We start from the raw sequence: 25,801 nt of genomic DNA, 5'->3' as shown, positions 1-25,801 counted from the left end.
ATAGTATTTCTACAGAGTGCTATCTTTGTCGATTAACTTTTACTCAAGGGTCACATGTTCCCATCTTGTCCACTCATTCTGGAGCTATGCACAGTAGTCTATTTAGCAAACATAAATGAGAATGAGATTCTCAGGAATTTCCCAACAATATTCCAGTTTAGATAAAGGCAGAAATGCATGGAATACTTTCTGGTCTTTCCTCCTACATTTTAATTTGCATTTTAGGCCATTAAAATTAAAGCTTTTTGATAATATTTTTATATTTATAAAAGTAATATGTATTATTTTAAGATATGCAAAATATGAGGAAAATGAATATTATTATGTTTATTTACCATTTTAACATATTTCCCAGTTTTGATTAAAATAGTATATAAAATTTTAAATACTAAGTTTTCTACTTTCCAAAAACATTTTCTCACATATTCGAAAATATCATTTTCTTGATACTACATAAGCATTCCACTGTATAGGACATTTATTTCCAAATTTTGCTATTATAAGTAATGCTGCAATGAATATCTTTGCATAAAATTAGTCTTTATATTTCTCCATCCTTATGAAAATGTATTTAAAGTAGAATTGAGTTATCAGGTATTTAAAAAAACCTGTTAAAATTGCATAGGAGAAAGAATACAAAGATTAAACACTGACCAAAGGTATTTATGTTATAATGAAGCTCAAAGCTGTACACTAACAAGTTCCTTACAGAAAATAATATAATATAGGAGACTGCTTTTGGTAAAAAAATTTAATACCTCTCTAAAACATGAATGTCATCTGTTTCTTGGCTTCAGATAGATCACAGCTGTTATCTAAGGTAAAAATGAATATTTTTTGTCTGTAATAGTTAAGAGCTTTAAATAATGAAAGTAAGAGAACATAATGCATGTAATATGTTTTGTTTGCACATTTTTTGTACCCATATACATAACAAAGCACAAACAATTAGAATTATGGGTCCCCAGGAGTATTCTAATAGCAACTTTAGGTGAAAGGAATAATTGCATGTTAAATATTTTTTTATATTTACCTAAAAATGTAATCTGAAGATTTCTAAACTTATTATAAATTAAAGGCATTATTTCATGTATCTTTTTATGTTTGGAAATTCTTTTACTGTTTCTTTTGCCTATACTGAAGAAATCAAGGACAAAACATGAATAAATTCTTCTAATGGTGGAAGCATATCAGAATCTACCCGAGCTTGGTCTCTAAGAATTGGGGTTCAATGAAAATAAAATTGCTGCTTGATGAGATGCCATAATGTCAATATTTACTCACTTTGATCTACTTATTATTTACTTTGCTATTTCCATTTTTATCTTTTACGCATATTTAGTGTCCAGATCCATCATGCAAACAGGACTTGTTGGCCTACCTAGAACAAATTAAATTCTACTCTCACCAACTGAAAATCTGCAGTCAAGTTAAAGCTGAGATCCAGAGCCTGGGGGGAGAGCTCATCATGTCAGCTGTGAGTATTGCCCAGCATTTGTACCATCACATGTAGAAGATGCTGAAAACAAAGCAGCTACACTCCTTCTTACTCCACCGAATTATATAGACCCATGTAGGTTACCAGATCAATTGGAATATAAAATTTTGCATATAATTAAACTAATGCGAAATCTCATCAAATTTCTTAAGGAAATGTTAAATAGGTATAACTTTTTAAATTCACTTCAGAGATTTTAGAATGAGGTTTTGGAAACCATTTGGATAAGAAATAAATGTTAATTTACAGCATGGTTTTCAGACTTCATAAAGAGTACAGATAGAATTCTGAATTTAATCCTATAACTTTCATAAAATAAATACAAATGTAATTGAAAGTTAATGAAATATTTGCTTTATACTCATTTTCTCTCATTCATTTCTATAACATAGAAATGTAGATCTTGAAAACTTTTATTTCCACATGTAATTGTAGAAGTATGATAGAACATTACAGATATAGGGGAAACTTTTTATAAATTTTTTGATGATCCTGAGTTTCAATCTGCTATAAAATGACCATGGTAGAAATAATGTCTAACTTTTCTACTCATCTTTTAATAACAGTAGATCATTTCTTTAGAGTAGGTAAGGTAATAAAATAATATTTGATATCTATATTGGATTCAGTTTTCAGTGACTTTGAGAAGGGCATAGACCAACATTATAAATTTAAGTTAAAGTGAAACATCATGAATGTTCTAAGAATTTATATTCATGAAGACAAATTTTTCAAAGTGATAACAGCATACTTATAAATTTGAAATGTCTAGGACCTCAATAGCTTGACATTCAAATTTCCCTCAAAGAAATAACATTCTTAAAAAGCATATATTTGCAGAAACAAGCAAAGAATTACGATCAACGGTAGAAGGCAGGGAACTAATCCTTATTAACTATCTATCTCTTAACTTTTATCTAATTAAATCTTCATAATAGCATGCCTCATAGATTGTTTCTTTGCTTATTTTGTTTTTTTTTTTTTAACAATTGAAAAAAATGAAATTCAGAAAGATTAAATAGCTTTCCCAAGATCATACTAGTAAATGTCAGAATTGGGATTTACCTTCAAACACATATGCCTTCTGTATTCAGGTAAACAATCTTGAATCTATAATGAAACTGAAGAGCACCAATCAAAAGTGAATAATTTGGATATTATGTGTAGTTATTATAGAGATTAAGGTGATTAATTGTTTTTGATATTTATATTTTACAAAAAATAAAACAAAAAAGCATACAAATTAACACAACTTGTGCAATATTGGTGCCCTGTCACTTTTCAAAGGAAAATGTGTTTTAAATACAATCTATACCACACATAAACATTTTATGAATACATACATGTATACATGAATGCATATATACACATAGCATGTGTTCATTTATAAGCACATTGGAAAATACTGTATCTTTATTCTCTATTGTTAGACATTTAGTCTTTATTTTCCCATTTAACATTATACTGCTTTAAGTGTGTAAAAAATTATTTGTGGACCCAAGTCTGTCTGTTATTTACTTTTCTTAATTTTACACACCTTCATTCACAAGTTTTTAATTTATATGAATTTTATTTTCTAATTATATGCTACTTCTTCATGTTGTCTGAAGCTAAGCTTTCAAAATAATTGATAGTTCAGCCTATACATTACTGCTGAAATATATTATTGTTAATTGTCCCTCCAAAATATCATTTTCTCCAGATGTATAAATTGAGTTTGTATTTCTTCCTATTTGGTATGTGGATTCAAATTCATGAACTTTACATATTTTATAGATAGATTACGCATGAGCCATTTGGAATTCATGATTTACAATTTAAAAACTGAGTCATTATATAAAGTGAGAAATAACTCTTTGTCATCATTTTACCCACAATTTCTCACTAGAAAGAAATAAATCTGAAAAAAGGAAGCATACCCCCTTTTACATGCCTTATAGCCATCTGCTTACAGGTAGATTCTGGAAAGCTTTTTATTTTTATTATTTCTTTATTTAATTTGTTTATTTTTAATTACATTTGACATTCACTATTATTTTATATTAGTTTTGAGTATACAGCATAGTGGTTAGACATTTATATGATTTATGAAATGATCCCACCAATAAGTATAGAATGGTACAATTTTCATAAAATAAATGCTAATGTAATTGAAAATTAATGAAATAATTGCTTTATACTCATTTTTCTCTCATTCATTTCATAGAAATACAGATCTTGAAATCTGTATGGAATTGTACTGAATCTTAGTTTGCTTTGGGTAGTAGAGACATTTTGAAGACATTAGTTCTTTCTATCCATATGCATGGTTTATGCTTCCATTTATTTTTATCTTCTTCAATTTCTTTCTTCGATATCTTATAATTTCCTGAGTATGGATTTTTACCTCCCTGTTTAAATTTATTCTTAGATTTTTTTTATACAATTGTAAATGGGATTATTGTCTTAATTTCCCTTTCTGATAGTTCATTATTGATGTATAAAAATGCAACCGATTTCTGAATTTCAATTTTGTATTCTGCTACTTTACTGAATTTATTTATGTTTTATTAGTTTTTTGGTGGAACCTTTAGGGTTCTATTTAGTATCATGTTATCTGCAAATAACGACCGTCCTACCTTTTCCTTTTCAATTTGGATGCCTTTTATTTCTTTTTCTTTTCTGATTGCTTTGGCTAGGACTTACGATACTATATTGAATAAAAGTAGTGAAAGTGGACATCTTCATTTCATTCCTAATTGTAAGGAAAACACTTTTAGTTTTCCACCTTTGAGCATGATGTTAGTTGTGCATTTATCATATATGACCTTTATTATATTGAGAATTGTTTCCTCTATTCATAACTTGCTGAGGATTTTTATTATAAATGGATGCTGGGTTTTATGAAACACTTTTTCTCCATCTCTTGCTATGATCATGTGATTTTTATTTTTTATTTTGTTTATGTGGCATATTATGTTAATTAATTTGCAGATATTGAACCAGCTTTGCATCCCAGGAATAAATCCCAATTGATCATGGTATATGATTTTTTTCAATATATTGCTGAATTCGGTTTGCTAATATTTTGTTGAAGGTTTTCACATTTATGTTTATCAGGGATATTGGCCTATAATTACTTTTTTTGTAATGTCTTAATCAGGGTAATGCTGACTTCATCAAATGAGCTTGGGAGTCTTCCCTTCTCTTGAAATTTTAAGGAAAGTTTGAAAAGGATGGGTGTTAATTCTTTTTTGAATATTTGGTAAAATTCACCTGTGAAGCCGTTTGGTCTAGGACTTTTGTTTTTGGGAGATTTTGATTACCGATTTAATTTTAATAATAATAATCAGTTTTCTCAGATTATCTGTTTCTGCTTGATTCAGTCTTGGAAGATTATATGTTTCTAGGAATTTATCCATTACTTCCAGATTGTCCACTTAGTTGGAATATAATTATTTACAGTATTTTCTTATAATCCTTTGTATTTCTGTGGTATCAGTTGTCATTTCTCCCCTTTCATTTCTGATTCTATTTATTTGGGTCATTTCTCTTTTTTCCTTGATAAATCTGGTTAAAGGTTTATCAATTTTGTTTATCTTTTCAAAGAACCAGCTTTTGGTTTTATTAATCATTTGTATTTTTTTTTTAAGACTCTATTTATTTCCACTCTCATATTTATTATTTCCTTCTTTTTATTCACTTTGGGTTTTCTTTGCTCTTCTTTTTCTCTTCCTTTTGGTATAAGATTATACTGTTTGAGATTTTTCTTGTTTCTTGAGGTTTGCCTGTGTTGCTATGAATTTCATTCTTAGTACTGCTTTCACTGTGTCCCATAGATTTTGGGTCATTGTGTTTTCATTTCCAATTGTCTAAAGGTATCTTTTGATATCTTCCTTGATATAATTGTTAATCCATTGTTTAGTAGCATATTATTTAGCATACATGTATTTGTGTGTTTTTCAAGTTTTTTTCTTGTAATTGATTTCTAGTTTCATACCATTGTAGTTGCAAAAGATACTTGATATGATTTCCATCTTCTTAAATTTTCTGAAACTTTTTTTGTGGTCTGTCATGTGATTTGTCATGAAAAATGTTCCATGTACACTTAAAAAGAATGTATATTTTACTGCTTTGTGGTGAATTGTCTAAAAATGCCAATTAAATCTATCTTGTCTAATGTGTCTTTTAAGGCTATTTTTTTGTTGAATTTCTGTCTGGAAGATCTATCCATTGATGTCAATGGGGTGTTAAAGTCCCCTGCTATGACTTTATTACTGTCCATCTCTCTCTTTATGTCTGTCAATATTTGTTTTATGTATTTAGGTGCTCCTGTGTTGGTGCATCAGTGTTTACAAGGATTATATATTCTTTTTGGATTGATCTTTTAATTATGATGTAATGTCTTTCTATGTGTCATGTTGTAGCCTTTGCTTCAGAGTCTATATTGTCTGATATAAGTATTGCTACTCCAGCTTTTTAAAAAATTTAATTGGCATGAAATATCTTTTTCCATCCCTTTACTTTTAGTCTGTGTGTGTCTTTTGATCTTAAGTGGGTTTCTTGTAGATAGCATATGTATTGGTCTTGCTTTCTTATTCTTATGTCTTTTGATTGAGCATTTAATCATTTACATTTAAAGTGATTATTGATGGGTATGTAGTTATTGCCATTTTATTTTTCATATTTATGTTCCCTTTTTCCTTCCCTTCTGCTTAAATAATTCTCTTTAAATTTCTTACAATACCGGTTTGGCAGTCATGAACTCCTTTAGCTTTTTCTTGTCTGGAATGGAAAGCTTTTTAAATACATTTCACTTGCTTACACCAAAGCACACTTGCTTTAATCTCTCGGTGACCCTCAATTCTCCTCCTCCTCCTCCTCCTCCTCCTTCTTCTTAAAGAAGAAGAAGAAGAAGTTTTTATCTAAGACATAATTTTACTATGAAGTCTTTTAGAAAGTAATGAGCATGTTTCATTACTAAAGTAGGGAAACTCATTAAATTTACTGAAATTTGTACTCAAATCTACAGATTATTTAAAGTTTGCTAAAGTTCACATTCCAAAATCAGGTTCATGAAACATTTCGTTAAGCAAATATGTTTTGTTAAAAAAGAAGTAAGTGTGAAGAGAATGCATTTCTGGAGTGAATGGGCAGAATACTTTAGGAAGAAGCACTCTGGAGTAAAAATGAATTTATAGCATAAAGGGTTTTGAAAACCATTCTCAGTAGACCATTTAATTAAATACATCACTTAATTAAAATTATTTTTCAATCATTTTTACATCTATCTACAAGCACTTATCTTGAAATTACACATTACTTGTAAGGAAACCAAAGTGTTGATAGTTCAAAATCCCAACTATAAATTGTGTATTCTCTCTGTGCCAGGTAGCACAGAACATCTGGGGGATGCAAAGATGAATATACGGTGCCTTCTTTAAGATGCTCAAATAAATACATATATTACACCTAAATATACAAAAATGACTCCAAATTAATATAATGAATTATATTACATAGTGGTATGCCCAAAAGCACATAGTAAGTGGTAAGGAAATAATTAATTCCATTGATGTGACAAGTGGATAAGAGAAATCTCTAAGTGGCTTAACTGTAATTAGACCTGGATTGATTAGTAAAATCAAACGTCTACTTAGGGGAGGAGGAGAGAAAAAGGATTCAAGATAGATGAGACAACTGAAATAAAAAGATATAAATAGGGAAAGATAAGGAATTTTATGGAAATAGCAAACGGTCTGACATGACTAGAAACAATTATACTTGGTACTATTGGTGTGTATATTAGGGAGGGAGAGGGATAGAAGAGGACCTGCAAACAAAATTTGGTCTGTTTCAAAGGATTATTTATAATATTTTAACTTTAATCTGTGAGCAACTGAGTTGAAAAATGTTACGTTTGAGGTGGGCATAAACAAATCCATGTATTTGGAAGCTATCTGTTTTTAGCAGGGTGGTGACAGATAGGAAAGATGAAAAGATGAGGGATTTTGAAGATAAAGGCCTATTGAAGAAATACTTTTTAAAATAACAGTGAAAATCTTGACTAAGGCAATACTGATGAGAATGGAGAGCAGTGTAGTCATGTGAGAACAAATTTTAGGGTAATAGTTATTAGAGTCAATAATTTATTGAATGTTAATGATGTAGAAGAAAGAATTGATTACCCCCAGGGTTTTGAGATTTGGTATCTTACTTAGTCAACAGTGTCATCATTAACCAAAAGGTCTATACAGAAGAAAGAGCAAATTGAGAAGGGTAAAGCAATTCATCCAGCTTTTGCTTATTAAATTTAAGTGACTAAGGGACATCCAAAGAGAAAGGTCTAGGGGAAGTTGGGTATACGGTTCTGGAACTCAGGAGACAGGAACAAAGGTAAAATAGATGGGACCATCGGTAAAATTATGTTGAAAAAGACAAAATGTAACTGAGACAGAGATTCAGCAAAAAAATTTTCTATATATAAGTGATTCTAATATGCACAAAGACTTGATTGTGGCAGTTTAAACATATTGGGAGTCTACTATCTTCATATAAAGAGTCTGAGAATGGGCAAACCAGGACTGTTATGGCAGCTTTGCAAAGTCATCAGGGAATCAGGCACTTTTGCCTTTCTGCTTTATTATCCTTGATTTCTGACTTTCATTTCTAGCGAAGTCAAAATGTGTCTTTACTAGTTCTAGCTATGGCTTTTTTATTCCAGACAATAGAAATAAAGAAGAACAGAAGCAAACATGTCTTACATCTTTTTAAATCCCTTCCAAATGTTTATTTTACATATTATTGGCTAAAACTTAATTATATGGCTATACATAATTGCGAGGGATGCTGCAAACTGTAAAATTTGTTTGTTTGCTTATCTGTGTTTTAATCTGGGCACATTGCTTTCTCCAATTAAATCAGTTTTGTTTCTGTGAAGAGAGAATGGATATTGGGTGGCAACTAGCAATTTCTACCATATCCCTCTGTGAGTACCAAAATCACAGCAGCACTCACATATGTTGTAATTATCTGCTTTTTTATCCCTATTCTCCACTAGACTAAAAATGTCCTTGAATATTTTTGAATGATTAAAAGTACAGTAGCCAATGACTATAAATAATGCAGAAATTTCAGATTGACTAAGCTTTAAAGTGCATATCGGATTTTGCACTTATAACATATCTTTATGTCTTTTCCAAAGCAGTATCAGTAACATGGTGAAGTCAAAAATTAGACTACAGTGGACTAAATATTTATTGTGCAATGACAGAGAAAAGGTGGTATCATAGACTAATATTTTCAGCAGTTTGTAGTTGAAAGGAAGGAGAAAGAAAGGGGCGAGAGGAAGAGATATTTAAGAGGCTGATGAAATTTCTGGAAACGTCTTTTTCTTATTCTTTTTTTTGGGGGGGTGGTTACCATTTTTATTTATGTACTTTTTAAAACAGTGGTAATTGAGAAAATTCTTAGGTAAAGAGCAAGAAGAATCCAGAGAAGAATGATTCTATGAAAAATTAAGACTATAACTGATAGAATAAAGTGTTAAGCAAAGGAAAAGGAAATGGAATTAGGAAAAGACATAAATTAACAGTAATGATTTGAGATGGTAATGAAAAATACTGTATAATGTATGTCCTATACATTATCTACCAGAGCTGAAGTTCAAGACATTGCCTAGATTATGAAACTTGACTCAATTTAGGTTATCCTTTAGTCACATGAAAATAAATCAATATGGCCTTCCAATGGCTATTATTCCTCAAAGAAAGATGGAGTATGTAAAACTTAAATTGAAAAACATAGCAAAATATGACAAAACTATGTAATTCAACATGCTGTTACAGATCAGTTTTCAGCCACCTTGACTTATTATTGTACTAATTTAGGAATATAGTAAAAATACAACTCTAAGAAGATTAAAATGTATCCGGGTCATCCACAAGTATTCCCATAAATACTCCATCAGTTGTTTCTCTAGTGTCCTTAAACAGTGCCATGTGGGGAAGCTCATACTTTGTGAAAGGTGTAATTATATGTGTATATAATTCAGGAGGCAAAAATTAAATACTTTAAATGATTTTAAAGTCTTAAAATTACCCTTTCCCCAAGTGTTATGTTTTTAGGCCAGCAATTTTTTTATACTACTTTAAACTGATTAATTATTTAATTGTCATGTTTTTGTATATTTTCTTTAAGGTGTTTAATTGTGCTCTCTTACCCTGAGGCAGGTGTGCCAGAGCCACAATTTAAAAAATCTGATAAATAAATAAAACTAATTGGTCAGGACGAAAGATCAGCAAGATTGAAAATTTGCCAAGTAACTGCAACTTAGCTTTAGCAGAAATCAAGGGGTAGTGTGCATTCAATTAGAAATAATAGGAAACAGCAACAATACAGCAATTGTCCAAAAGAGCCACTAGAGCCTACAGAACACAGGCAATAAAGCACATACAGAATGACTTAGTAGGTTAATGTGCTTGCCACATTAAGTCATTAAGGGAATTAGTTAACGAGCCTCTGAACCTACTGCAATCATTGGTAGTCATCAAGAAAATTGGGAAAATTAAAGAAGATTTGGAAAATTAACTGAAGTATTTATAGATTTTTAAAAAAGATAGGGAAATATATGAAATGGAGTGGAGAGAGGAGAAAGAAATAAAGGGAAAAAATGCTAAGAAGCACAAGGAGAGAAAAGAAAGACAACAAATACACGTTGCCAATAAAATTAACTCTAGAGTGATTTGTTGGTATGTTTGTTTAATGCTAGGTAGGAGGCAAATGGGAGTAATTGGACTTTAGTAATTCAAATAATATATTTTAAAAACAAGAAAAGGTGTGGAGGTGCTGTTTTCTCGTTTTATTGCATTGTGGTAAAGTGGACTAAGAAGTTATTTTGGTATCTAGATAAACTTATGTCACAGTGAATTAGATTTTCTTGAAAATGCTGATTATGCTGTGCATCCACTTGAAGGAAACTTAAAAATAATCTGTTCATTTTATAACTGTATAATTCAAATTAACTTTACAAACAATGAAGCAGATCAAGGACTTTCAATGACTTACCGTAATTCATGAAGAAATCTAATGACAGAGACAGGACCAGAATATGACTCTCATGCTCTTTATTTTATTGCTACTGAAAGTAAGCCCGACGGCCTTCCAGTGGGTTTAGTGGCAAAGTGACTGGAAGTGGTATTAGTACACCTAGCTAGGATTATTGCCAAAGATATCAGGAGATAAGGAATAGTTTTAATTGAAATATGTGAGAAAACACTGACTAGAGCTGAAAATAGTGATGATTTTAATGATCCTGGATTCTTAAGAAAACCTGACCAGAACATATTCTTAAGTTTCAACAAGAGATGCTATCATGAGACAATAGGAAAACTACTGGACTCCAAACTAGGAGACCCAAGTTGTAGTCTGGACATTTATCTCTTTGGGTCTGTTTCCTCATCTATCTATAAAACTAAGGTTTGGGATTAAATGAGCTCTATGTTTCCTTCCAATTTAGAATTTCTGATTTTATTATCTTTTATAATGAATATTGGAGTCCTTTTCTCATTTCTTCTTTTGTGTATTCTTCAACTATTTTCTATGTAATTAACATGGGAATTACATTTAACATACTAAAGTTATAACATTCTATCTTGAATTTATACCTGCTTAATTTTAATAACATACAAAAATGATCCTTCTTTAGCAGATCTGTTCTGTACCCCTTTAGTTGTTGATATCACAAAATTACATCTATACATTCTGAGTCCAAAAACATAAACTAATAAAAATGTAATGCATTAGTATCTTAAATTATGTAGAAAAAATATGGAATTAGAACCCCAAATTACATTAATATTAACTTTAATTATTTTCTTAAATGTATTACCTTCTTAAATCCTGTAGAAAACAAAAAGTGGTATTACATAATATTGTTACAATAATACTAGCTTTTATATATATTTATTTTTACTGAAATCTTTATGTCTTCATAAAAGTTTGAGTAACCGACCACTGTTCTTTTTTTTTAATTAATTTCAACTTACAGGACTCTCTTTAGCATTTCTTTCATGGAAGGTCCAGTGGTAATGAACTCTCTCAGCTTTTGTTTACCTGAGAAAGTCTTAATTTCTCCCTTACTTTAGAAGGAAAGTATTGCTAGATATAGTATTCTCAATTGACTTTTTCTTTTAGCACCTTGAGTACCTTATCCACCACCTTCTGGCCTTCAAAATTTCTGATGAGAAATATTTTATTGAGGATCTCTTGTATGTGAAAAGTTGCTTCCCTCTTGTTGCCCTCAAAATTCTCTTTTTGTTTTTGCTTTCAAAGTTTAATTATAAAGTGTCTTGGTATGAGCATCTTTGAGTTTATCCAACTTGGAGTTCATTATAATTGTTGGATATTTATATTATGTATTATATTAAGTTTGAGAAGCTGTCAGCTATTATTTCTTTAATGGGTATGTTAGCTTGAACATGTCCCACAAGTCCTTTAGGATCTGTTAATTTTATTTCAGTCTTTTTTCTGTCCCCCAGACTAGTTCATTTCTTTGTCCTATCTTTAAGTTTGCTGATTTGTTATGCTGCCTGCTTAAACCAGCCTTTGAATCTCTAGAGTTATTTCTTTTTATTTTCTTAATATTATTATTTTTATTTTTCAATTACAGTTGACATACAATATTATATTAGTATCAGGTGTACAACATAGTAATTGGAATTTATATAATTTACAACGTGATCACCCTGATAAATCTAACTTATACCTATCTGACACCACACGTAGTCGTTACAATATTACTGAATATATTTTCTATGCTATACTTTACATTCACATGAATATTGTGTAACTACCAATATGTACTTCTTAATCCCTTTCCCTCTTTCACCCAGTCCCTCAACACCCTTCTCATCAGGCAACCAACACAATGTCCTTGGTACCATGAGTTTGTTTCTGCTTTGTTTGCTCATCTATTTTGTTTTTTAGATTCCACATATAAATGAAATTACAAAGTATTTGTTCTTCTCTGCCTGACCTATTTCACTCAGCATAATACCTTCCTGGTTCATCCATGTTTTTGCAGATTACAAGATATTATTCTTTTCTATGGTTGAGTAATATTCCATTGCACGCATACACAACTTCATCTTTCTCTACTCATTCGTCGAAGTACACATAGGTTGCCTCCATATCCGGGCCAACATAAATGATGCCACAATGAACATGTCCTCTTAGGTTAGTATTTTGGATCTCTTCAGATAAATACTCAGAAGTGAAATTACTGGGTCCTTCTTTGTCTCTTTTTATAGCCTTTGTTTTCAAGTCTATTTTTTTCTGATATACGCATTGCTATATCAGCTTTTTTTTTGTTCTTTATATCCATTTTCATGAAATATCTTTTTCCATGACTTTACTTTCTATCTGTGTGTCTTTGATCTAAAGTCTCTTGTAAGCAATATATGTAAGGGTTTTGCATTCTTATCCATTCAGCCCCCCTATGTCTTTTTTTTTTTTTTTTGGAGCATTTATTTACATTTAACATAATTATTGACAGCTACATAGTTATTGTCATTTTCTTTTTCATATTTTTGATCTTTTTTTCCATCCTTCTTAAAGGAGTCCCTTTAATTTTTCTTGTACTACTAGTTTGGTGTTGATGAACTCATTTAGTGTTTTCTTGTTTAGAAAGCTCTTTATCTGTCCTTGATTCTAAATGATAGCTTTCCTGGGTGGAGTAATTGTGGTTATAGGTCCTGGCTTTTCATCACTTTGAATATTTCTGCCAATCCCTTCTGGCTTGCAAAGTTTCTATTGAGAAATCAGCTGACAGTCTTATAGGAGTTCCTTTGTAGATAATTAACTGCTTTTCTCTTGTGGCTTTTATGATTCTCTCTCTGTCTATAATCTTTGGCATTTTAATCGTGATGTGTCTTGGTTGGGGCCTCTTTGGGTTTACCTTGTTTGAGACTCTGTTTCCTGGGCTTGTATGTCTATTTTCTTTGTCAGGTCAGGGAAGTTTTTCATCATTATTTTTTCAAATAGGTTTTTAATTTTTTGCTTCCCTGTAATGTATTCTGAATTTCAGTTATCATATTCTTCATTTATGACTTTTTTTATGTTTTCTATTTGTATCTATGTTTTCACTGAGATCATTGAGCATCCTTATAATCAGTGTTTTGGATCCTGCATCTGGTAGATTGCTTGTCTCCAATTTGTTTAGTTCTTTTTCTAGAGCTTTTTTTATGTTCTTTCATTTGGGACATATTTCTTTGTCTCCTCATTTTTACTGTCTCCCTGTGTTTGTTTCTATGTATTAGGTAGAGCTGCTACTATGTCTCCCAGTCTTAGGGGAGTTGCTTTATGTAGTAGGTGTCCTGCAAGGCACAGTGGGGCAGTCTCCATGGTCACCTGAGCCAGGTGCTCCAGGTGTGTCCCTTGTCCCTGTTGTAGTTGATCTTTGATTGCCATTGGCACATCAGTGGAAGAGATCAACCCTCAGGCTGATTGGTTGTAGGGATTGGCTGAGACTACAGTGAAGGAGCTGTTATGCAGGGGCTGCCCCTCTGGAGAAAGATTCACTTTACTGGGGGCTCTGGGGCCTGCCAACTCTACCCTTTGTATGTGTCACTTATGGAGGTGATTGGTTGGTGCTATGATGTGGTATGAAGTTGGCCACTGTGTGTGTTGGTACTTGGGAGGGTTGGTACTGTTGCAGGCCAAGATCTGTCACTGCCTGTGCCCTGCCCAGGGCCACTGGTATGTATAAGCTACAAAGTGATCTGAAGATAGTTGCCACTTTTGCTGAGCTTGGAAGTACATGGTAGAGGCTAAGCTGTAAACGGTTACCAGCCATAACTAGCATTGGGCTTGGAGTTGCTTAGCAAGAGATATGGGACATACGGAGGCTAGATGCTGCTTGTTTGGGATTAGTGAACCTTTGAGAGATTTTAGAAAAGTCTACATGAACCAAGACAGAAAATTTATATGGAAAAGCCAGTGGAAGCTACTTTGGTGACCCCATGTGTTGAGTGACATGAAGTGGGATCTCAGGGAATCATCAGACATAGGTGACTAGTGTTAACCAGGTTGATGGAGATTCAGATATGGCAGTTGCCTGCATCTTCATGCAGAAGTGGGAAGGGCTCAGCAAAGGAACAATAGCTTCTGCCAACACTTCTGTCTAAGAGAAAGCTTCCCCTCCAGCCCTTGCTCTAAAGCCAGACAATCTATTTCCTCCCCGTATGTTCCTGGCACCTTTCAATCTGCTGTCCCAGCATTGGAGCTCAGAGAATGAGTCCATGAGAGAGTAGTCTGTGCATGGGCCTACTCTCATGCACACTTCAGGCTGATTCTCGCACATATATAGCCTTAAACAATAAAGCAAAACAAAACAAAATTAAATAACTGAAATTCTGAATTTCAGTTATCATATTCTTCATTTATGACTTTTTTTATGTTTTCTATTTGTATCTATGTTTTCACTGAGATCATTGAGCATCACCTAAGATTCCCGCTGCCCTCCATCTCACTGAATGATAATCGTCTCTGTTTTTCACAGTCAAAAGTTATGGGGACTTCTCTTCCTGGCACTGGAACCCTGGGCTGAGGAGCCTGTGATGGGGCTGGGATGCCCAGCTCCTCGGGGATGGGGGGCGGGGGACACAGCTGAGATATCCCTCTCTTTTTTTAACTGTCACACATGGGTATGTGATCAGATCATGCTGAATTTCCATCCTTTCTACCAGCCTCAACATGGCTTCTTCTGTATATCTTTAGTTTTAGAATTTCTGTTTAGCTAGGTTTCTAGTAATTCTCAATGATGTAGTTTATTGTAATTTGATGTGGTTGTTGGAGGAGGCAAAAACAGCATTTATGTACTCTGCCATCTTGAATTGGGAGGCTCCTGTAGTGATTTTTTTCATATGGTACTTTTTATTTTCAGAATTTCTTTTTGGTTTAATATTTTTGTTTTGTTATTATATCATTTGCTTGTCATTTGCCATGTCTTCCTTTAGTTTTTTAGTTTTTTTAGTTTTTTTAATATGGTTGTTTTAAAGTCTTTTCCTTCTAGATTTGTCATTATGCCTTACTCTCAGATGGTTTCTGTTGGTTTTCTTTCTTTTTTTTTTTTCTTTGACTGGAACATTCAACTTTTTTTCTTGAAAACTGGACATCTGAATCTAATAATATGGTTACTCTGGAAGTCTGATACTCCTTTCCCAGTGTTTCCTGTGTTTTTGTTTGTTCATTTGCTTTTCATTTTTGTGAGGTGTTTTTAATTTTGTTTTGTTTTGCTTTATTGTTTAAGGCTATATATGTGCGAGAATCAGCCTGAAGTGTAAACCAAAAGTCTTCTCAGTTCTTTCCTGAGCCTATGTCTTCCCCTGGGCATGCACAATGACTTGTATTTACCCCCGTATTTGTAGGTACTTTTGAATGTCCTAGTATTCAAGGTCTGGCTTCCAGATGGAGAAAGAGAGAAAAATGAAGGAGGTAAATGAAGGTGCTAGACCTTTAAATCCTTTGGAAGTTATTGTAGCCAGGGTGTAAAGGGCTTACAACAATAAGGGTAGGCATAAGAATGATGGTCAATACCTTTTTGTATGCACTTCTGTGGTGAGAAACATCAATTAGTGATCAGGGTACAGATTTCTGATATTTGGAGGACAATGTTCTTTTTGCTCATCCTGGCTCTCACAAGTTGCATGCAAGCTGCTCTAGGAACACTTGCAAAGCTGCCTGCCAAGTGGTTGAGGGATGGGAGATGGATAGCTGAGACTGTGCTAAGAGCTGAAATTGATAGAAATTAACTACACTGTACATTGCAAGCCTTTCTCTGGAAGTTACAAGGCTTCAGTAGACTAGAGTTCCTAAATAGTTATATCAGACACATTCTACCAGTACAAATGTGGTATGGGTAGGGAAATAGATTTCTGATACTTTTTATTCAACCATCTTTCCAAAATTCTTGATCTTACTTCCTTTTGCTGTCTCTTTCCCTTCCCAGTTTCTTTCCAAAATTATCCTCTCATCACCAAGTGACCAATTATAATATAACATAGCAAGTAGTTTTGTTTTGTTTTGATTTATTCTAAAATTATGCTTCAATAATTTTGTTTAAACAACGTACATCAGTGAGAATGAAATCAGATGCTTTAGGTAATACCTGATAATTTTAGATCTAGAGGAAAGTGAAACATGTATATCAAAATGGTATACTATATTTTTCATAATTATAGAATTGACTTGACATGGCTTTACTGAGACTGTTGTGGTACCTCTCAAAGAACACACACACACAGAGACACACACACAAGACTGATAAGGAAATAGAGGGGTAAAGGAGTTCTCTACTGTTAAATTTACTCCTTGTAATAGTTGCTATATTCTTATTTATATGTCGAATCATTCTGTATTATTAAAAAACATTAGAAGAATTTAAAACAATAGAAAAAACTATCTGTTTTAGGAGAAAAAAAAGTTAATTTTTATCAATTTTTAGAAGAAAAGAGGGGAAATATTTTTTTTATTGTTTGCTAAACAACTTGAGCCACAGAATTTCAAAGAGGTGGAAAGAGAGGCCATGAAAGTGAGCAAGATGTATTTGACAGCTATAGGATGATGCCAGATTCTCCATTAGACAAAGTGCAGCTAAAGGAAAAGAGCAGAGCTCCTGATGTTTGTGAGTTCAACTGGAAGCCAGAAATAAACAGAAGAGAAAAATAAAAGTCAAGGAGCTAAAGATTTTAGGACAGCAAAATGCTGGCGTCAAAATTCATAAGGGTGTGATTGAAGGCAAAATTGAAAGCAAATATGAAAAAAAGGCACAAGACGGTATGGGTGAGATTTGCAAGTGTAGCCATTTTAGTCCATGATTCATACTGAATTTATGTTTGTTGCAGATTGTAAAGAAATGCTAGATGTATTCACAGGATAAAAGTTCCCATGAGGGTGTGTTTGTGGTGTATGTGTGTGTGTGTTTCCTAGCAAAATTAATACAATCCCACATTTTCCTCTTTTGATTAGTAAAGTCTGAATGACATTAATAGCAAATCAATAACTTAGTAATGAATAGTTAATATTGACTTATAAGTTTTTGTTTATTCTAGGGTTTCTCATCCTTGGCACTGTTGGCATTTGGGATTTGAGGCTGGATAATTACTTGTTAGGGAGGAGAGTGTCTCCAGACACTGCCAAATGCAAAATTGTCCCTGGCTGAGAACTGTTGGCCTAAGGGAAGATAAAAATTAAAGGAAAGCTAATAATGCTCTTATGGATGTTTCTACTCGTGACAGATCCTTTTACTTGGTAGTTCACCCATTTCCCAGCTATTGCAAGTGTTAGCTGGTGACATCTCACAGCTGTTCTCTTCTCTGTATAATTGTCCTCAGCCAAATAGGAGGGTGGTTATGCACCAATACCCCTGCAAGCCCCGAAAGCCAATAGCCAGTGACTGACTGAGAGGAGGATACAAAATGCAGACTCCTTGCCTCAAGGTGGAACCGATTCTGCTGTGTAATTTCACAGTTCCCTATGAAATCAGACCAAAATTGCTCTCTGGCTGACACTAATAATGTTCTTATTTACCTCTACCCTCAACCCACCCTATTCTTTCTAATTCCCTACCCTTTTCCTGAGAATAGGATTTCCATAAATCACATGCACAATTTTTTAGGCTCTCTTTGAAGGTATCTGCTCAAGAGACAGACAAATGATAGTATCATTATGTTCTTAATGTCATTTTCTTCTCTGTGGATGGGAAAGAGGTGATGGTAGAATTTGCTGAATTTGGTGATTGCTCCTCTCTTATTGACACATTTACATGTATATTATTTTATCCTCTCAACAATGAAACAAGTAAACCTGTGGCATTTACTGACAAGAAAACTAAGGCTAATAGATGAACATAATTTGCCAATGTCATATGGTTAGTAAGTGATGGAATGAAAATGTGAATCCCAGCTCTAGTTTCAGAGCTCCTTTTGTCGTTCCACACTAACATATATTTATGCTCATTTTGCTGCCCACAAACAACAACACAGCAATGAGTAAACATGGTCCTATTCTCTAGAAATTCATGAATTTTAGGAAGTAAAGACAAGCAAAAATAAATAAATAATTATAGCAAATGTTAATTTACAAATAACATTGTTAATTTACAAATAGTATTTGTATTTGTATTTCTCATGTTTCTGAAAAATTGTAGCAATTTCATTAATTAAGGAAAATTTCATTAATTAAGGAAAATTTTTAAATTTCATTAATTAAGGAAAATTTTTAAATTAAAAATTAAAACAAACCTTAAAGAATTTTTTTAAATGAAAACAATGAATATTACCAAGCTTTTGGGTAAATCAGTTACTCTAGTCATAGTCAATTGGAAATAAATAATTAACTATATCATATAGTTGTCACTGATGATAGCATAGACGTTTCTTTAAAAAGAAAAAAAAATGTTTATCAGGCTTTAAATTTAAAGAGAAATTTATTATGTATGGTCATTATCTGTGTAACAACTGATAATATGATGAATGATGTCCTAATCTAGGGGTCTGTAAGAGACAGAAATGTTCAAATGGACATTTCTTACACCGACTTTCAAGAAAACCTGAAAATACAACATTAAATCTCAATTTAGTGAGGCTTTTCAGCACGGAGTTATGATAGTATGGTCTGGAAATGCTGCTTTCTGATGATGTAGCTGATAAAAAAATAAATAAATAAATAGGTAGATAAATAAGTAAATAAATAAATAACACTGACCGTGCTAGGGGAACAAGTGCATTAAATCATCTCTACAATATTAGATTTCTCAGGAGAGTTTTTGGTCAAGTCCTGGGTCACAAGCAATTCATGGGTTGACTTTTATGATAAAATTATGTGTTTTTTCAAAAGGAATACGTAGATATCACATACAGATTTCAAACACTGAGTTCCTACTGTGTCTGTGTATGCATTCATGTGTGTGTGTATATACACACATGTGTATATACACACATGTATATACACACACATGCACACACACATGAATGCATACATGAAACTTTAGGAGCTTCATTTATACTTTCAATCAGATGTAGAGTACAAATCTACCCCTCTTCTGCACAAAGATAAATCATTTTTAGTTTAGCCTCAGGTTCTGTATCACATAGCATGAAAAAGAATATAATTGAAAAACAAATTAAGGAAGGTTTTTTCTAGACAACAACAGTGAATTAGTCAAATTAGGTTAGGCTCTGCTGTCATCTAGTAAACAACTCCCAATTCTCAATGCCTTAAAACAAAAAAGCTTTTACATTTGCTCACATTTAAATTTGATACAAGTTCGTAGGAAGCTTTTCTCTATGTTTTTACTCAGAACCATGGGTTATATACTTCTTAGAATCTCACTATGAAGCCCTCATCATCTCTGTACCAGGAAAAGAAAGAACAGAAGAGTCACTCACTGGCTGATAAATACCTTCCAAGAGAGAAATAAACTACAGTATTTAAGGTGTTTAGCATATTGTCTAGAATATAGAAGGTACTCAAATATTAACTGATATTTAGTAGTAGTCATCATTGTCAAAGTAGTAGTCATAGTACTAGTTAAAATGGGATGATAACTTTACCATGAAGTGATGTTATTTATTGATATGTTTCTTCTAATTTTTATAAAAGTTTATTTCAAATTAAGGTTAAAGACAGAAGCCTAAGGAGAAGTGTTTTCCTTTTAGCGAGATAATTCCTCTGCATCTCATAAAACAGCTTATTGCCTAATCTAGTTTTAGCAACAGCACTTAATATGGGCTTTGAGAAAGAATAATCATCTTTGCTCTGTGCCAAGGTTAGAGTTTGATCCACAAGTGGCTGATGAGTACTGGGAGAAATATATAAAGTAAACCTTAGGCTATCTTTAATTTTAATCAGCACAAGGTAAAAATCTTCAGATAGATGCTTGGACTTTAATCTACTTCTTGGCAATGCAAATGGAGACATTTAGCCCTTAGATTTAAAGAGAGATGAGGCATTTTTATTCAACATTAGAATCTTTATGCAAATGTCACATGTTCAGATTTATTCAATTGCAGTATAGAGTAGAACTTCTGCTACCCAAAAAATTCAGGGCAATCATTTCAGCAAACTTAACATTTCTGATAGTATGAATTTTAAAATGCTGGGCAGAGTACAACAGGCTAGTATTGCACAGAAATATTTAGGAGCAGTGCAGAATTAATAAAAAAGTAAATGTTTTGGGCAATAGATGACAAAGATCTACAGTAAAGATAGTACTCTGATTTGAATTGTCTGAAGAATTTTATACACAATTTGAGCTAAATTATAAAGAACAATAAAGAATTAGAAGAATTTGGTTAGATGGAGAGAAAAAAAGGACTATAAAATCAAGCTGAAAATATATATTTCTCTAAAATGCAAAGTAAAGTTTTTAAATAATAAATCAGGAAAGGTCTGTTTGGATTGAGGAATAGTATAAGTATAACCACAAACATTTTTCCTGCATAGTTTTATGTGTGTGTGTATGTATGAGAGAGACAGATACAGGAACAGAGACTGACAAGAGGTGGAAAGAATGAGGGATATGACTAGGTTTCATCAAGCTAAAAAATACTGTGATTCTATTTAGAGTTAAAGAAATAAAGAATAAATGGTGCTCTGTGTGTGTATGCATGTAAGTATAGTTTATATATGTAAACCATCTATATAATATATATGCATATGTCTGCCTGTGTATGTACATGAAATTGAGTGCTCATTAATGCTAGGTACTGTACTAAATATTTGAAATGTGTTTGCCTTCATAATCCTTACCAAAAAAGTTGTATGAAATAGCTAGTATTATTACTGTTTATAAATATGGAAACTGAAACTTAAAGAGGTTGAGCAACTTCTCCAAATCACAAAGCTATTAAGGGGCAGGGTAAGATCTTAAACTGAGTCCCCTGATTCTAAAACAAATACATGTAAGGCTAAGTTGCCCAACAGAGTCAGAAGCTTTAGCAAAAATGGGAAATTGAGCAGATTCGAGCTCTTTATCTCACACTTTGAGCAGATGGGGCACTTTTCTAGGACAAGGTTCATATTGTTCACTTCCATGATAATTATAAGAGTAATGATAACAATATTAACTAACATTTATGGAGCTCTTAATGACCAGACATTATTTTAAATCCCCTACACATATTCATTATTTTATACACACAACAATGCTCTGAGCAACTCCCACTATTACCTCCATTTTATAAATGAGAAACTAAGTCTCAGAGAGCTTAAGTACAGGGAAGGAGATCTGTCTCTTTATCCTCCTCTATCCCCATTCTATAGCTCCCTCTCATCTAAGAAGAGCTTTGCCAACCACAATATTCAGTATAGTAGCTTTGGGATCAGAGATGAAATTAGAGTCTTTCTTTATCTGTCTTCCTGTCCACATACATGCTATTACATATTTCCAACACCATATTATGAAATACAATGTTGCATTCTGAGTACACAAGTCATGCTCATAGTTCACACTCATTCCTTTCCGGAGTGGAACTTGCAACACATTATTTTTAGAGCTCAGAAGTATTACACCTATCCTACACGGGCTCTCAATTATGTTCTTCCATGGAATGAGAATTATCCTGACATTTCTGCACATAGCCAGTCATTAAAGTAAAATTAAAACTAACATGCTTATGCATGTGTCAGTGTCAGACTTTACCTAAAAGGCATCACTTATTATTTATGGTCATGACAATATCCAGTCATTTTCAGAAGTGAGCCAATGATAGCCTTTGAACTTTTGGTCACTTCTATGCTCACATCTTCCCTACATCTAACTATATATATGGTTATTACTATGATATATATATGTATCTCTCTCTATATATATATACATAGATACATATATATATAGTTATTACTATATATGAAAATAAACCACATATATATGGTTATTACTACACCTTTTGACATTTATTTGGTCTCTTTAGTGTTTTAAGCAATTACTAGAGTCTATGAAACAGGCTTCCCCTTTGTACCATTTAATTTAATTAGACCTCTTATTTGGGCTCTTGCTGAGTCAATATTTAGTTCCTTGTCTACATACCTGGGATAACCTGAAACGTTCCACACGCTAACTAAATAGCTTAATGTGCACAGACATATGAGCTGAATGCCCTCATTTGCATTCTCTCTCCCTCAGCAATATCCAGAGGTTGCTGCCACAAAACTCCTCCACTTTGTATTTCCCTTAATTGTTCTCCATGGTTTACCTGGCAATTTCTTTTTCTGGATGACAAATTATGATGGAACAGAAGGAAGAGCAATCCTCGGCATTCTCTTACTAATTTTGTTTGTAGAGCTCTTTCTCTAATGTAGCATTTTCAAATAGTCCATTATACATCTGCTTCTCCACCTAGGACCATGAGCCATTCCAGATGCAATGCTATTGATGGCATAATTTTGCCTAATGGCCTTGAGTGCCTGGGAATGAGCTGCAAAGAAAGGGGAAAGTGATGAATGAAGCTCCAGAACAACCTCAGTTTGTTTCTACTTTAGAGGAGTCAGTGTAAATATTTGGACTTTTTGTGGTCTATACTGGGAAAAGTGATTTGAAAGCTGAGAATGATGGTCTACTAATTCATACAAGAGAACTTAAGAATCCGCTCTTCTAAATCTTTCAGACTTTAAAGGGCTTCTCAAATAAAAAGCATTTTATCATTGATCTCTGAGGACAAATACCAAAGGTGTTCACCTGAATATAAAAATACACACATATATACATACATACAAAAATTATTTTTTTAAAAAAGGTAAATTTGTGCTAGGTTTTTCAATTTCAAGTTTCTATATAATAATGTAAGAATAGATAATTTGCTAAAGCTTCATGATATGTAAGGTGCTATGTTTTATATACATCATTTTATTAGGTTATTATCTGTGTAGTGTTATCTTTATTTTACAAGTGATGGGCCTGTGTATCAGAAGTTCAATAATTTGTCCATGTTTACATATCTATTATAAAATGAAGCCGGGGGAAAACATGGTCTGACTTCAAAGTTCATCTGTGTACTTCGTAAAGAGGTTCCTGCTCTGTAAAGAAATTGAATCATAAAATAAGGACATGTTCTTGATGCCTATACACTCCATGATTTCTGTAGTGTTCATATCTGTGGGTCCATAAGCCCATGTAAATGGAAATCCTGATAGAAAGATGTTCTTTGCCATTCACCCTGCTAGCTGCATGTAGCAAGTGGGTTTGATGTTAGGTCATTCTAAGATTTTTTTTTCCTACATCATTTTAGAATGTGGCATTATTTCTCATTAAGCTATCTCATTCACAATATTTGAGAGTATATTCCAGTTATGATTAATAGAGATCTCTGTATTAAACTAGCATCTGGAACATGGTGCATATTAAACAATAGCCTTACTATTACCAATAGCAAAAACAATGGCAATAGTTAACTTTTATTGGGGCTCCCTATATACTTGAGAGTATTTTAAGGTTTTTACATGTATTATTTTATTTAATCTTTAAAATAATTTTATGAGATTGCTGTTATTATTATCACCACTTCGCAAAGTAAAACCTGAGGGGAAATTTTAGTAACTGGCCTACGAGGTGACACAATAAATATGTGGTGGAACCAAAATTTTAGTCTAGGCCTTTCGATGCCAGTTTGCACTCTTAACCAGTATATTTTAATGTCTCTCAAGCGTAAATATTCTTTAATTAGAACAATTTGATCTTTAAATCATTAAAATAAAATTATGAGCAGGATTCAGGCCAGGCTCTCTGGTGGCCTGGAGAGCAGTCAGAGTTGCATTAGAGCTTGGGGATGATGGCAAGTTGATTGCCAATGGCAGAAGAGTTGAAACAGGGAGAAATATCCATACAAATTCACTTTTTATTGTCTCTTTCCCTATAAGAAGTTCCTATCAGAAGACTTACTGGTGAAGAGAATGGAAAGAGACAATAAAAAGATCAAATTGTTCTAATTAAAATTGAACAGAGGAGTATAAAGTTCTCTGAAATCTAAGTAACATCTACTCCTTTGACACTTTCAAAGATCCCCCTATGCAAAACATGTTTTTCCTTATGGTTTGTTTGTATGAATAGATGTGATAATGTCAGACCCCTAGCTCATTCACTCACGCAACCTATGCTGGTTTTTGCAGCCAGGGGTTGTAGGGACTTCTCTTCCTGACACTGGAACCCTGGGCTGTGGAGCCCAGTGTGCAGCCAGGACCCCTCGTTCCTCAGATCAGAGAGGGGCTCTTCAGCTAAGATAGCCTTTCCAGTTCTAGATGGCCGCATGCAGTTGTGGGACTGGGTCATTTTGTGTCTCTGCCTTTTCTACTGTTATGAGGTGACCTGTTGTTTTAGGTGACCAGGTTGTAGGACTTCTGTTCAGCCAGACTTCTGATGACTCCGCATATTGGTTACTCTGTAGTTTTGTAATAAATTTGGTATGATCACTAAAGGAGGTGTGTACGGCCTCTACCTTTGAATTTACAACATTTTGAATCAAGTCCTTTTTTTATTTATTTTTAGATTTTGAATATGAGTGATTCCGTGCAATATTTATCTTTCTTTTTCTAGCTTATTTTACTTAGCATAATGCCCTCAAGTTTTATCTATATTGATGCAAATGGAAGAATTTCCTTCTTTCTCATGGCTGAATGATAATCCACCATTTATTTATATATACATATATATCACTTTTTTTAATCCATTCATCACTTGATGGACATAAGTTGTTTCCACATCTTGGCTATTGTGAATAATGCTGCAATGAACATGGGAGTGCAGATATTTCTTTGATATCCTGTTTTAATTTCCTTTGGATATATACCCAACAAAAGTACACAAGAGTTAGCTTTTCTGTACATCCACATCAATACTTACCTCCTCGTGATTTGCATTGATTTCCATTTCAAAATCATTTCTGCGATTAGTGATATTGAGTACCTTGTCATGTACAATTTGACCATTCATATGTCTTTATTGAGAAAATATTTTAGTTCCCTGTTGATTTTTGATTAGATTTATTGCTGTTTTGCTAGTGAGTTGTATGAGTTCTTTATATATTTTAGATAGTAACCCCTTATCAGAGATATAATTGACAAGAATTTTTTTTTTATTTTGTATATTGTCTTTTCATTTTGTTGATGTGTTCCTTTAATGTGCAGAAGCTTTTTAGTGTGATGTAGTCTCACTTGTTGATTTTCTTTTATTGCCTTTGCTTTTATTATCAAACAAAAAATAAAATTCAAAACCAATGTCAAGGAGCTTACTTCATTATTTTCCTCAAGGAGTTTATGATTTCATGGTCTTAT

General features: G+C 32.8%; 1 protein-coding gene across 1 annotated transcript in view; it reads left to right on the top strand.

The window, feature by feature from the left end:
• CTNNA3 (catenin alpha 3) overlaps positions 1-25,801 on the top strand; it is a 1,489,877-nt gene that overhangs the window by 1,436,419 nt on the left and 27,657 nt on the right. Inside the window, exon 18 of the mRNA XM_023520113.1 lies at positions 1,343-1,477. Within this exon, the coding sequence (XP_023375881.1) occupies positions 1,343-1,477 (135 nt within the window). The remainder of the gene's footprint in view (positions 1-1,342; positions 1,478-25,801) is intronic.

This window comes from Pteropus vampyrus, unplaced genomic scaffold (genome assembly GCF_000151845.1).
Source record: "Pteropus vampyrus isolate Shadow unplaced genomic scaffold, Pvam_2.0 Scaffold249, whole genome shotgun sequence".
Taxonomy (NCBI): Eukaryota; Metazoa; Chordata; class Mammalia; order Chiroptera; family Pteropodidae; genus Pteropus; species Pteropus vampyrus.
Note: the sequence above shows the minus strand (reverse complement) of the source record. Positions and strands in the feature narration are given on the sequence as shown.